At 43.8% G+C, this 14,736-nt stretch overlaps 1 protein-coding gene across 2 annotated transcripts in view; it reads left to right on the top strand.

The window, feature by feature from the left end:
* Positions 1 to 13,989, top strand: part of LOC138606102 (A-type voltage-gated potassium channel KCND3-like) — a 98,919-nt gene extending 84,930 nt beyond the window's left edge. Inside the window, exons 3-7 of one of the 2 annotated variants that reach the window (XM_069678562.1) lie at positions 2,629 to 2,730; positions 11,207 to 11,299; positions 11,789 to 11,806; positions 12,103 to 12,362; positions 13,749 to 13,989. In XM_069678562.1, coding sequence (XP_069534663.1) covers positions 2,629 to 2,730; positions 11,207 to 11,299; positions 11,789 to 11,806; positions 12,103 to 12,362; positions 13,749 to 13,989 — 714 coding nt within the window. The remainder of the gene's footprint in view (positions 1 to 2,628; positions 2,731 to 11,206; positions 11,300 to 11,788; positions 11,807 to 12,102; positions 12,363 to 13,748) is intronic. The other variant, XM_069678561.1, reaches the window with a different exon arrangement.
* The last annotated feature ends 747 nt before the right edge of the window (positions 13,990 to 14,736 follow it).

The raw sequence follows: 14,736 nt of genomic DNA, 5'->3' as shown, positions 1-14,736 counted from the left end.
GGGCTCAGTGGAGCATCACCCGAGATAAAATACTCATCAACACATCAGAGCAACCAGTTGCAGCGCTCTTGCACTCAAAGGCGGATCAGAGTTAGTTATTCTTTCATATTTTTTCTTTTCTTGTGTCAAGTGGAGCTTTTGATCAATAAGAAAAGCAGCCGGCGCTCGACAGCGCTTCCTCTTTCTAATTCATTCACTCTCTGTCTGAAGCTGCGTACAGAGAGGCAGTCCGCGCACGCACACACACGATCATTATTATTACATCTCAGGCTCCAGCATTCCTCACACCTTCACAGGTTTCTGCCGTCTGACGGACAATTTCGGAAGCATCAAAACTAATTCCATTACTTTTGATTCACGTCTGGGAAGCAGATATTGCTCTGCCGCTCTGCTGTTTCTCAAATGCGTTTATGGGGAGAGAGAACGAAGGACAAGGTGGAGGAAATCTCTCAGCTTACGGGTCCAGAAGCACTTAACGCAGCTGTTTCTCGTATAGACTCGTCCTAATAATCTTTTCATTTGAAGAAATTCCCAAAACTATTTCTCTCTTATTTCCAATCTGTGTCTCTCTATGTTTCTCCTCGCTCTGCTCAGTTATCTCATCTACTGGGGGAGTTATCGCATTTACCTCATCAGAGACAGATAGCAGGATGAAAGTGTAAAAAGTTGAACAAAGATGTTTCACTCTGTCTAACAGGGCGAGTGGGAAAAACAGTCTTTGTTGTTAGTGTGCATGCTTAGCAGCCCCCTCACAGTATTCACTGTAGTATTGCTGGAGTGAAGATTAAAATAGGATTAAAAAAACTGTAGAAAAAACACTCGGTCTCACTGGAACCTGAAACGGCTGAAGCAAAGAAACACAACAGAAAGCTGGAGAGCTGGTTTTACAGATGAAAGGGTGAACGAGAAGAAATCATTCAAAGAAAAGAAAAACAATTAAAACCAAGAAAAAGTTATTACATCTGTGTGCTTTTGTATTTGAGGACAAATCAGCTTTTAATCTGTTTTAAACTGTGTATGGACAAAGTGTGTGGACCCCCTTTTCATGAGCGAAACATCTTGGATCATTATTTCTTTCTCGGCCTGTGGGGATTAATCAGTTGGTTGTTTTGTCTGTAAGATGTCAGAAAACATTTTGTTTTGTGAGACCGACTGTCCAAAACTTTGTGTCCTTAAACTCAGACAAAGCAAATAAAAACTCAAACTGAAAATCAGTATTCTATTTCAGGGCCTGTGTCCACCAACAGCATTTTTGCGCTGGCTGCGCCCATGACCTCAATGTCAGAGCGCTTCTCACCGCCGCTGACTGTTGCTAGGATACAATATGAAAGTTGTCTGGCAGCACTTCCGCTTCCCTTGGTAGTGACCTGTTTTAAATCGCTCTATATGCCTCATATTTACTTTTATTCAAGGAAATGTTACAAAGAAAACAAAGTAAAGGAATCATGTCCAGCGTTAGCAGCAGCTCGAGACCTCGGAAAAATGAAAGGATTAATTTCCCAATCCACGGGCTGCAGCCTTCGAAGGAGGCGGTCCACGGAGGACGCTCCACTCACAGCCTGCACAGACGTTACCGCCGAACTGAAATGAGACGGCCTGGTCTACCTTTGCATCACACAACGCTGCTCCTGTTGCCTAGTTGCTCTTTTGTCTCACAAGATACAACGCAAACATCCCATTTACAACAGCACAGGAAATCTCATCACAACAGTTCAAACAGTTAGCACACACACACACACACACACACACAGTGGTCAGCAAACATTCAATGCAGAAGAATGCAGTTTTATTGCACGAGGAAAAAATCATTCTTGTATATATTTTTGTGTCATCCTTAACCACAGCATCGAGGGGGGTTAGTGTCACCAATGATGGACAAAGCTTTCCTATGCACAGCTGTAATGTTACGGTCAGGCCCACTTCCTGTTGTTGTGATGACGCTGGCCACAGAGAGAAAATAAACACAATCAGACAGATACATGTGATGAGCTCTTGCAGCTGTAGTCCTCGTGTTCTCATGTTTTAGATAAAGACAACTGTTTTTAGTTAAATCCATAAAAACTGGACTTTAACGTTCTTCAGCGTCCAGGTGTCTTTCGGATTAGACTTTTCGGTTTGACTGAGAAGCTTCAAAGTGTTTTCACAACTTCCTTGCAGATTTTAAAACACAACAATCCTCCTCTTGCTTCCACACAAGGTCAATAAGAAATGCTTTTTCCCAGTTTGGTGTTCAACAACTTGCCTGGTCTTCACAGAGTCCTCCTCCTAAACTCTGTCCCCTGTGTCTAAACGGGATCAGATCCCTGCAGCCAGCTTAGAGAAACCAGAGAGGCTGTTACTGTACGGCTGTTATCTTTGGTGTGCACATACTTTTGGCTGTTGGTATGTCGGTGGGTGGCAGTCTTTAGACAGAAAAAAATCTATGCTATCTCATAAATGTGTTTTTGATAAGAGCCATCTGAATGTGTGTGTGTGTGTAAAAACATTGCAGTAGTAGCTGTGAGAATTACTACAAAGTTTGGGCGACGAGTTGGCAAGTACTCCCCATTAAAGAGGGCATTAGTCATCTTCAGCGACCTCCCTCCCACCATGTCTGACGCTCTGACCTCTTCTTCTTCCCACGCCCAGAAAGCCCGGCTGGCCAGGATAAGAATATCCAAGTCCGGCAGCGCCAACGCCTTCATGCAGAGCAAACGCAACGGACTGCTCAACGAGCTGCTGGAGCTGACGGTGAGAACGACCTCTGACCTTTTGAACACTGAAACTCACTGACAGCAAAGTGGGCGATGAGATGATTACTGGGAAGTCGTTTCAAAGTGTATTCATTAAAGATGCCAGCAGATTGTGTTTCAGTAAGAGATTAATCATATTGTTCCCTGTCAAACACCCCTCTACTAATTATTTCAGCTCACTGCAACTCAATGGCTCGGAAGCAGCGACTTCACACCCACTGTTACACACAAACATCCACACACACACACACACACACACACACGCACACACACACACACACAAAATGACAAACAATTACAGCCATAATTAACCAAAGGACAATTTGGAAGTCGTTTAGAGGCTGTAAAAGTGCAGCAGAAGTTGGAGTCATTACAGTCTTGTGGGTTTACAGTTCAGGGGTGACAGAGAGGAGTTACGACAACAATCCTCCGTGAGGGCGTTATCGCTGTAATCACACTAAGTACTTTTCTTAGTCGTCTTTACGCCTTAAACTTGATTTAATCCTGTAAAACTGGCAAAGTCAGACAGCAGAGGTTGTTTTCACTCGCTGTCACTGTTGGTGATAATTAGATGGTTAGTGAATTAAAGAGGAAACTTCAGAGCAAACTGAACCACTAAACAATGAGACAGCAGAGGACACTTAGATACCACAGTCTGCTCAGATGCTGCTCCTGAACGCTCCTCTCTATGTTCCTAGACAGCCGTGTTTTTCATCATCTCCATATCGACTTTGTGGCGTCTCAGCAGCTGATACAAGTTGTTACACTGTGGTTAGCTTGTTAGCATACCTGACACAGAGCAACATGAACATAAGTCACATTCCTTTTCACTTGGTAAATGTCAGTGTAACTTTCCTTTAAGCTCCTTATTTGTTCTCTTTAGCTGCTAAATGCTCCAAAAGCTATCGCTAACTCGGTCTGCTGCGTCATGCTAAACACGTATTGCACATATTTTGAAGTCGCTGTAAAGAATTAGTTTAACGACTTGAGAATATGCTTCTATTGATCGTAGTGATGACGCTTAGATGACATAACTGTTATAAAGAACCAAAGCCAGGTTACGCTAGCTGTGCCCTCTGTTTCCAGTCTGCTAGCTTGGCTCCCTCAAAAGGTAACATACCTACGACCCCGTTTCACTAGCTCACTTATTACGAATTATCTTATCTTTTAAATTTGTGCACTATCAAAATATAAAAAGGTCACGTTGTAGTTTTAAGGCGAGCTGCTTCAGGCTGCAAAGTAACCGATGGTAAACGTTGGCTAGCAACCGATAAACTTCAGAGCACCTCAACTTTTACATATTTCTGTTTGTACATGGATTAAACCAGTCTCACCCCGTTAACCAATTTTAACTCACAGCTGTGAGACGTGTTGAACCGGCCTCGCAGCTTTGCTTACGTCAGATGTGCAACAGCGGGGCCTTTACACGACACAGATCTGATCTCTCATTCGTTTTGGACAGTGCCAGAAGGACCCAGGTGTCGACAGAACATAGTCCATGTATTGTGAACTGAAAGGTGTTTGTCGGACAAGGCTCGGATGGAGCTGTCTTCACACCAGCAGACTTATCAGAAGTGTTTGGAGCAGATTGGTCGCTGTGTGTTTGAGTTAACTTCCTGTTCCATGCTGTAGCCACGCCGTTCGAGGATATACCGAACCTTTAACAGCTTTTCATCATCAATAACTTTTCTATTAGCTGACCAAGTTTGGATTGGATAAATCTCACAGGAGCTAGTTAAAGTTTGAGCCCTGTTAATGACCAACAATAATGACCAACAGTGCTTTGGGCCTTATTAAGTAGGCCTACACTTGAGAGACTAACAGAGCCTGGCTAGCTGTTTCCCCCTGCTTTCAGGAGGGTTTGTTATGCCAAGCTAAGCTAATTACCTCCTGGCTCTCGCTCCGTATTGTACTTTTTACACAGAGATGAGGTATTGATCCTCTCATCTAACTCTCGGCAAGAAAGCAAACACACTTATTAAAAGCTAGCATCCACCACCACGATTCTCCCGCACTCTTTACTCTTCTCTTTTATTGCATGTCACCACCATGGAAAATGTGTTTGGTAATGCATGAACAAATTGCCCACATCCTTCCCATCCAGCGCATTACTCCTGCTTTCAGCGACACACTCCCCTGCTTGCAGATGGTTACTAAAATCCATTTGGATCTAATCGAGTCCAGTGTGAAGGCTCACGGGTGTCTGGAAGTGGTAAGAATTATCATATAAATGCCATCTGTGAGTGCTGAGCTACCCCGATCCCTCTGCATGCCTGTGATGAGGCTGCCAGAGTCCTGCCGCATCAAATTACAGTGGTGTCACTGCTGTCAGTCAGTGAGCGCGGCTGCATGAGTCTGAGGTTAGACAGAGTGGGGAGAAATGACAAAATGACTGGTTCTCACACAGCCTGTAGTTAGATTAGAAGTTCTGGTCTGCTGGAGTTTTTTCCCCGAAGGCCTTTTCAGCTTTGACGGCCGTTTTTTTATTACCCAGGTCAGAGAAAATTTATTGATGATCCTGTCAAGTGTTCTGATGATCTCGCACAGAGGCCATACAGTCTCAGTCTTTTTAGATGTCTCTTACTTATTCTCACTCTTCCCTTTAAAGCGACAGGATTTCTTCTGATTTGCCGAAATAGTTAAAGATCGGTTGCTCGGTTCCAGACCTCTGGCGTCTGCCCACAGTGCTGAATCTGCCATGTCAGGCATTAACAACAGACCACCAAGTGACGTCGAGATACAGAACGTAGCACAATTCAAAGAAACCAAAAAGGTTTTCACACCGAGGCGAAGTGGTTCGAGGTTATTGTCCTAATTTGTCCAAGAGAAACGAGAGTCTAAATAATTCCACGTCTGGAGCCCAAAGGTGTTGGAGAGATGAGCACAGCTGCATGAATTTATCATGCGCAATATAGATCAAACTCTCCTTCTGCCAGATTATTCTGCCATATCAATCCAATAGATACTTTATGAACTATTTACAGGAAATAACACAGCAGCTACAATCACAGTCTAGACACCACATCTAACACAGAACATGAAAAACATTAAGGCACAAAAAATCTGTTTCTAAAGCAAACTCAACCTGACAGGAAAAGATCGGGACTCCCACACGGCCTGGAAAACCTGGGAATTTAGAGACTAGTTTTCCAGTCATGGAAACACCTGGAAATGGATTAAAATGACCAAATATCCTGGAAATAATCAATGTTGTATTTCAGCTCCTCGCTCAGATTGCCTACATAAACCTAGGTGCGTATGTTTGTTTGAAACTTGGTTGGTAGGATCAGCTGCGCGGTGTGACGGGTAGGCCCTCCCCTGGAACGCTCTTTCTCCTCCTGGTGGTGGCTGTGTAAACCCATCACGTGTCTGAGTTTGAGTTTTGGTGCTTTGAGCAGCGCAGAGATTGAAAAGTGGCCGATGGTTCTGTCTGATTTTTGATTTCTTAAAAAGAGTGGGAACCCTGAAGATACTTAATAAGTGTAATTAAAAAATATACATAGTGCTGAATTGGCTCGTAAAAAGCTCAATCTGAATAAATATATACACTGCATAAATGTATGTATAATATATAGAGTACACATAGCCATAAACAAAGTCAATATAGCCGTGAAGAAGCTGCTTATTGATTCACAACACTGTCCCTAAAGTTTCAAACACCCACACATGTACGGTCCCTCCTGCAGTCTGACACAGCGCGGTCTGACGTGATCTGTGGCTCTGGACAGATGAATATAATCTCAGGATGTGTTCTGTCGTTTCAGTCACTTCTAATGGATTGTTGTAAATTCACTTACAGAAATTACAGCTCCCGAGTTTGATGAATTAAAATCAATGAATGAATGACAAAGCAATTTAGTGTGATTATGAGGCGTACGGTTTCTCGTCTCCTTTAACAGCAGAATGTTTCCAGACGTCACAGTGAGAGTCGAACAATACTGTATGATGATATTTCAGGAGACGATAGAAATGAGTCACCTATGAGAGAAAAGGCGTGCGACAGATTGATGCCACTTTTTAAATGTATATTTACATTAAAGCATCTTTCTGATGAACAACACTGATCTGAACATTACATGTCAGTGTGCTGCATCAGTGCCTCCTGGAAGTCCAACATGTCACCCACAGATCCGCTCACACGATGCGTTTAAGCCGGCTCTGGCCATTTCGGCGCTCTTGGCGAGGTTAGAATTTGATGCCTCCTCACTATGGTATAATATTATTTCTTCTGCCGCACAATATAAATTTTGTATATATTGTGTGTCATTGTGCAACACAGTTATACAGGAGAGACCTACATATTAGATTTGATATTGCGATAAAGATCGATTGAGCTTAAGACAGTGTGTTAAGCCTGGTTCAGATGATTCGCAACGCAACAAAACAGTTTGAGAAAGTTGCAGCGGTGTGAGCTGGTTAGTTGCAGAGCGTCTGAAGCCGTTGCGTGGAGTTGCAGAAGATTTGACCTGTCAAATCTCCAAATTCAGTTTTAGAACTGAAAGATGTAGCTGTTTCACTTCAGCCAATCAGGGAACAGCATACGTTAGCGTAGGCACCCTGTCTCTGGCACTGCAGCAGCCAAAGACGGCTCCAGATCCTCTCTTTCCAAACTCTCCTAACTTACAGCTAACATTGTGAGCACGTCACTGTCACTGTCATCCACTTCTTTTTATAACAATAACAGAAATCCAGCTCGGTAATTCATGTAACCTGGCCCTAATACTAACGTTACAGTATTAACGCAGAAGTAGTGGGGTATGTCAGTGCGTCGTTGCTATGGAGACGGTCAGCTGCGTTCCGTTGTGTTGCTTTGATGTGAACGGCCCAGTTTTAGAACGCTACGATCACGTCAGGGGATTCTTTTGGCAGTTACATCCCGTCTCTGTGCGAGTCATTGATCTGAACTGAACATTTAAAGATTAAACATTTTAAAACGTGCCCCTCAGCTGCTTTCCTTTAACATTTATTGCCTAGAGTTTAAAAAAGTGAAACTCAATTGTTAACATGAGTTTGTTGTGATATTAAAGAGGCTTTTCTTTATCTAAGACACAAAACACATTCTCAGAGAGTTTATGAACTGTAGTGCTGCACCATCTGCTACTCTCTCCTCTCTTTCTGTCCCTCATTTGTGCTGTCTCTTTCCTCTCTCTCTCTCTTTCCCTCCCCTTCTATTATATACTGTCTGTCTGTCTATTTATCTATGTATTTATTTATTTTATTTAAAAAGGTGTCAGGAAAGGGGGGGGGGGGGACGCAGGTGCAGACCCAGGGGTGTCTCAAAGTTATCCCAGAGGGATAAACACAAAATCGCAGTAGCGATAGATTGGAAAGGGGAGGAAAAAGACAACGAAACTGTATAGAGCCGCTACAGGCTTCCTTAATGAAATAAAGCACTAAAATGATTAACTAAATCACCGCTGCCAAGCAGCTGACTCAAAACCAAAATTGTCCCGGAGACCCAGAAAACTCGAAGCTAAAGGCAAAGGCTGCCCGGGAGGCCTTTGATAACCCAAAAGGCTGGAGTCACACAAACTCTCCAGCACCCCAAATTATTCCCTGGGAAACAGGGAACCACTAATACACACAAAGTTCTGAGTTGGTGCTTGCAGATACACCGACAACTAGAGAAGACATATGGAGAACCTCTCACTACCTCTGAAGGTGAGATAATGAGTCAGCACAGGGTATATGAAGACTCCCCACACCTGGGCTTAATCAAAGCCAATCAGTGCCACACACACCTGATTGCAGTGAGTTGATTCTTTCACCACTCTCACAGGGCCGAAAGGTTGAGTGCCCTCACAAAAGGGCCTATGTACAGTTTAAATATAAATGTCACCATTTGATGCACCGTACCAGATTATAGCTTTAAACCTATTTGCATCTGTTGTCCCTGGCAGGTCAACAAAGGACACAAAACAGGACAATAACAAACAGAACAGAGTGAAGCACACGACAAAGTGACACAAGAAAGAAGGCACCAAAAATACAAAGCTACACACAAAGTAGCACAGCATAAATATCTGTCTGTCTGTGTCACACGTGTGATTAGACGAGTAGGGCGAGCTGATTAAACAACAGAACGGACATTATATGTATGTCAAAACAACACTTACTCTCCCCTCTATAGTAACATCAAGTTTGAGTTTTTCCATCTGGACCTGAACGCATCTCTCCTGTCCTCTCCTCTCGTTGTAACTTGTGTCATGAAGTGCGCAGTGAGTGAGTGAGAGAGCGAGTGACGGTACATGCGAGCGGAGCAGAGAGGAGGTGTCAGTCGTGCAGTCGGCTTGAATTTAACATCGGGGCTACGTGATGAACGTTTGAGGCTCAGGCCAGCGACCGCCTATATAAAGAAACAAGAAACATAATTTATAACAACAATAATATGAGGTCTGTTTTGGTCTGTCCTCTATTTAAACAATACAATAAAACCCATGACAGAAGTTTCCAGAGGTTTTGGTGAAGTAGGCCTGGACACGGGCGATTTAAAGTGTTTGTCAGGTAGTTTATTTAATGGCTGAGCCAGAAAGAGACAGCCCCATGTGGTCATTTTGTCTGCTGTATAAAGTGAAAGTTTCCTAAGTTTATAATTCATCATAAAATAAGATATATGCAGCAGATTTGATCCATATCAGCTATTAACAACAGGAGCCACATTACAGAGCTGTGAAGGTAAGAAAGCTGCTTTCAGACTGGATCAGAGCGAGCCTCTTTGTGTACATGAGCAGAACTTTAGGCCCTGACACATGCAGGTCTTAGTCTCTAACTATACATACAATAAGTCTGATGGGACCTATTTCTCAGGGCGAATCGGCACATTGAGACATCAGGAGGCGTGGTGTCCTCGTGCCCACGTCGCTGTATTGTTCATGTGTCTGGAATCTGAATGAGAGTCCTTGGGCTGGATCGCCACCCACCCAAATCCTCGGAGTAACAATGTGCGCTGTGGGGAGAGAATTAATTTGTTTTCAGTTTTCATGTTTTTTGGCAAATGTGTCTACTTTGAGACTAAGCTATATTGGAGTCTGAGCTTTGAAACAAAATCCCGCTTGGAGAAATACCCGAAAAAGAGAAATGGCTCCATAAGTTTCTGTCTGTTTTCCTCTTTCTGAGGCTTCATGCATCAGTAACTGTTCAGCTGCCTGGAGCTCACATAACGCTCAGTGGTACCTTCAGATAATTAAGTGAGAGAGCTGGCAAAAACACGGCTTTAAAATTTATACTTTATTAGTTCAATAAAGTGAGAAGGGAGATTTATTTTAGCAGCCTGCTTACACGAGGAAACAAAACAAAGGCACAAAAGATGCACAATAGAGGGAATTAATTATGAAGAAATCACTTGCCAACGCAGGCCCAAGGCTGAGGGATCAATTCACCAAGCAGAAGGAAAGTCCACTGTGTAACTGAAAGAGTTCTTTCAAACCATACGGCACAAATAAACCAAGAAATGTAGGTTTAAATCTGTGACAGGAAGCAGAACAGAAAGGTCATGTTTCTGACACTTCATTAAAGAGGGGGTGTTCTGCTGTTTCACATGTTAAGACATATATAAGGTAACAGTGTTGGCTGTTCAGACTCAACGTGGGTGAAGTCTCAAATCTGTAGAGTAAAGTATGTTGGAGTAATCCCCAGGCTCCTCAGCTCAGTCTGCAGGCTGCTTGCTTTCAGACAGACTTCACTTTGTGACGTCACAAAGTGGAGAATCTCTATATTTGGGCATCTGCCCGAAACACGGCAGAACTTCCCACCCTGGCACACATCGAGGACACGCCCACCCAGCAGCTCAGTCTGCCTCCACCACTCTGCTGGACGGCTCTGCCCGTCAGGTTGGTGAAGAATGTGTTGGAGAAAGTGTTTGATTGGCTGTGACGGAAAGACATCAGTGTTTACTTTTCCAAAGGACGAGAGCAGCAGACATTCAAATCAAGCAGTGAAGTTTACTCTTTGCTAACACAGCCACAGGGTAGGAGGCGTGCCTCAATCACTGAGTTCTGCCCCTCGGCAGGCTTCAGAGAGCTCAATCAGAAGAAAGTGGGCTTGTAGGGGCGGGGTTTCTTAAAGGGACAGAGCAGCAGGGTGAGAAACATGAGGAGTTTTTTAACTGTAAATGATGCTAAGCTACTCCACATGTATCACAGTGAAATATGAAGCTTGACATTAGCATAATACCCCCCCTTTAAATATATTAAGTTCAGTATCAAAGACGGTCAGCAGCCGGTTCAATGTGCACATTGACAGACTTTAATGGGTGACGAGAACATGACAACTATGTAATTTGTCAACAATATTGTCTGTGTGTGTGTGTGTGTGTGTGTGTGTGTGTGTGTGTGTGTGTGTGTCTCTGTGTGTGTCTCTGTGTGTGTCTCTGTGTGTGTGTGTGTGTGTGTGTGTGTGTGTGTGTGTGTGTCTCTGTGTGTGTGTGTGTGTGTGTCTGTGTGTGGCTCGTGTGTGTCTGTGTGTTGCTTCTAAAGGCTACGGAAGAGGACGAGCAGAAGCTGACTAAGTCCACCTCTCTGATAGAGAGCCAACACCACCACCTGCTGCACTGTCTGGAGAAAACCACAGTGAGTACACTTCAACACTTTTATCTTTTCTTTTAACTGTTTAAGCTTTTAAATGTGCAATAAAAAGGTGGGTTTATTGTCAAGTAAGTATTCCCAGACAATAATAAGGTTTAATGCCAGCTCTGTGCACAGCGTGTACCTCAGGGCCGGAGGTGCTGGCAACTGCATGATAATCAGTGTTTGAAGAATATAAACTGCACATTTAGAGCCCAGAAATGTGATGATGATGACTTGTGTTTTCACTTTTACTGCTAACATCTCCTGTGTGTGCTGTTCTCTTGTATTTTTTAATATATTTTTTATGATATTTCAACTGTTTTAATTGTCGGCAGTGGTAAAGCTTATTTTAGACACCTGTAAGGCCTTTTACATCAATATGCAAACAAGCAGTGTATGTGTGTGTTTAAACCTCCAGGGGGGTGTGTTGCTGTTAAAGAAGTCCATCATTTTGACAGTAATGTTTTCCCTCTTTTCAAACTTGTGCTTCAGTGGGAAGCGAGAAACACAGTTTAAAGGCTTCAACATGTTTACGTAACAGTTTGAGTCAGGTTTTCTGTGAGTCAGGGAACTTAAAAGTGTAAAGAAGTTCTAATCTTTCAAAAAACATAAAAGAGAGACACTGAATCTGTTTTTCTGTCCGTAAATAGACTAAATGTAGCCCCTGCATTAGTTTGTGAATGATAGTTCAGAATTAATTATCTTACTTTGGTGTGTTTATTTGTAAAATTAGAGATCAAATATCACTTAAGGCATCGAGTCCCAGTCCACCGTCTCGTGTATTTAAACCTGCTTCTCGCCTGCAGGCTCATGAGTTTGTGGACGAGCAGATGTACGAGCAGAACTGTTTAGAAACGGCGCTGCAGACGTACACATCGCGCAGCCCCTCTGTATCCAGCCACGACAGCTCCGTGGGGACCTGCTGTGGTCGCAGAGGAAAGAGGAACAGTCCTTTGCCCAACGCCAGCCTGCCCTCCGCCCACCCCGTCCCGACCCACCAGAGTCCCCTGCAGGAGCTCAGCGCGCTTCACATACAGTGTGGAGACGCACCGTCACACACGGCCAGGTAAGACCGAGGGACACACGTCTGAATCAGAGGGGACAGATACGGGCCTTTGTCCTGGATGTGCGTTAGAGTCATGCTCACTTTGTGAAGGAAAAATACTCGCCGATGACACAAAGGCAGATGAAGCCTAAAAAACACAGTGGCATCTGGTGCTTTGTAAAACTTAAAGCAGCTCTTGAACGAAAGAACAAAGAACCTTAACATGTTGCTGATTTTAATATTTTTAGTCTTAAATGTGTGAGGCAGGCAGCCTGTCTGGCCTCTTTTGAGTGAGGAAAAGCTGAATGAAATTAAAACAAGACTCCTGGATCCCTTTAAGAGACGTGTCAGCGTGCCTCTTGTGACTATTGGTCGTCTGTGCATTCAGAAAAACACAACAGTGAAGTCTGTCGTTTGTTGTGTTTGGAGGCTGTTAAACAAATTCTAGACAAAAATCTGGATAAAGGCGTTCATTGTCTTTATCCCTCAGGTGTGTTGTCAGAGCTCTGCTTATAGAAAACTGTTGAGCCTGATGTAAATGGTCCTGACTGCATGCTGCCATCCCATCATATATCGAGATCAGGCTGTTCCAATGGATTTGATCTACTTTCTGCTAAACGGCTCCACAAGATGAGCCTCCTGAATTTGTTCCTTGTTCATCATATTAATTATAGTTTCTTTTAAGATTATTTTTTTGGCCTTTATTGACAGAGAGCAGTGGATAGTGTATAGTGTCAGAAACAGGAGAAGAGAGAGTGGGGGAGGACACGTGGCAAAGGGCCAAGGGCGGGAGTTGAACCTGGGGCCTGTACATGGTCGCCGATGTAACCGCTGAGCTAAACCAGTGTTCATAGTTTCTAATGCAAACTCCATTATCCATCAATTATCTGACACGCAGACAGACAACCTTTCATGAAAACATCACACTCACACTCACACCTACGGGTAATTTAGAGTCACCAGTGAACCTAACGAGCATATGTTTAGACTGTGGGAGGAAGCCGGAGTACCTGGAGGGAACCCACACATGCACGGGGAGAACATGCAGACTAACACAGAAAGGCCCACTACGTCTGAACCGGGATTCGATGTTATACTAGTCGTGTAAATACTGCCCGAGGTCTGTTTAGTGCTGTAATTTGGATGACCCTCTGTTAATAATATGTAATACCCCAAACAGCCACTAGAGGGGACTGTAGGAACATTGTATAATATAATCTGTTCCATCAAAATACAGATTGATTAGGGAATGACATGTTTCCTGCAAGTGCATAAATAACAACTTCCCTTTTAAAGTGTTTCAAAGAGTAAAATAATTAAAGTGTTTTAAAGAGTAAAATAAATGTTTTACATGCTCATGGAAACTTTTCATTAACTGTTTGATGCGTTCACGTCTGTCTTTTCCAGTCGTTCAAACCTCAACCTGAAATCCGACAACAGCAGCAGGATCAACTGTAAAGGCGGGGGCCGGATCACCACGGCGATCATCAGCCTCCCCACTCCTCCAGCTCTGACCCCTGATGGCGACGGCCTCCACGGGCCCCCGCAGAGGAGGCCGCCCCCTCCCCCGGTTCTCCCTGCGACTCAGAGCATCCAGACCACAACGAGCTCAGCTGGAGTAAACATCGTCAAAGTCTCCGCTCTGTGACTTCCTGTGTGATGGATGTAAATCAGCTCAGCAGGAGGAGAGAGAGGAGGAAGAGGAAGAAGAAGAGGTCGCACTACCTTTACGGCAGCACCCGGTCCTGTCCCGCAGGGTCGATGGGAAGAGCGCTGTTCTCCTGAGGGATCAAAAGTTGAGAGAGGTGTGATGAACAGGTGATGTGGAGACATTCCTGAGGAGGACGATTGTAGATATTTGAGCCGGGAATCACGCACTCGTCATGTCGTGTTTGCACTGTAGATACGGACAGAATCGCTGCATTTCTTATAGTTCCTAACAGCAGTAAAGATGTTTTACAGCCTGCACTGAGGAGGAGATTCAAAGACAGTGTGCAATTAGCATATCCCTTCATCAGCAGACGCTGTCCACACACCACTCAATCACAGGAAGTATAACTTTAATGGGAAAACGGATGTTTTGTTGTCTTGAAACGTGTTTGAAGAACGATAAAGAAAAGTGTTTTACTTGAATTTGTTTGGTCCTGTTTGTGTTGTGTGTCGTTTGTCTTCAGTATTCTAAGGAAAAAATGAAAAACTGTTTTTATTTACAGCATCATTTAAAAAGCTGAAAATATGAAGCGCTGAAATGTGTGTTTGTCTGAGACTGAAAAGAGTTTTGGTTTTTGTTTTTCATTGTGTCGAAACCTGACGAGAGACTCACCTCGCTGTCTGCACTCCTGAGCGGTGACGCATCGAAGCTGACCACAAGCCCACATGTTCTAACAGAAGACAT

The sequence above is a fragment of the Semicossyphus pulcher genome, unplaced genomic scaffold (genome assembly GCF_022749685.1).
Source record: "Semicossyphus pulcher isolate SPU_LCO1_2020_fin unplaced genomic scaffold, fSemPul1.0.p SCAF_3, whole genome shotgun sequence".
Classification (NCBI taxonomy): domain Eukaryota; kingdom Metazoa; phylum Chordata; class Actinopteri; order Labriformes; family Labridae; genus Semicossyphus; species Semicossyphus pulcher.
Note: the sequence above shows the minus strand (reverse complement) of the source record. Positions and strands in the feature narration are given on the sequence as shown.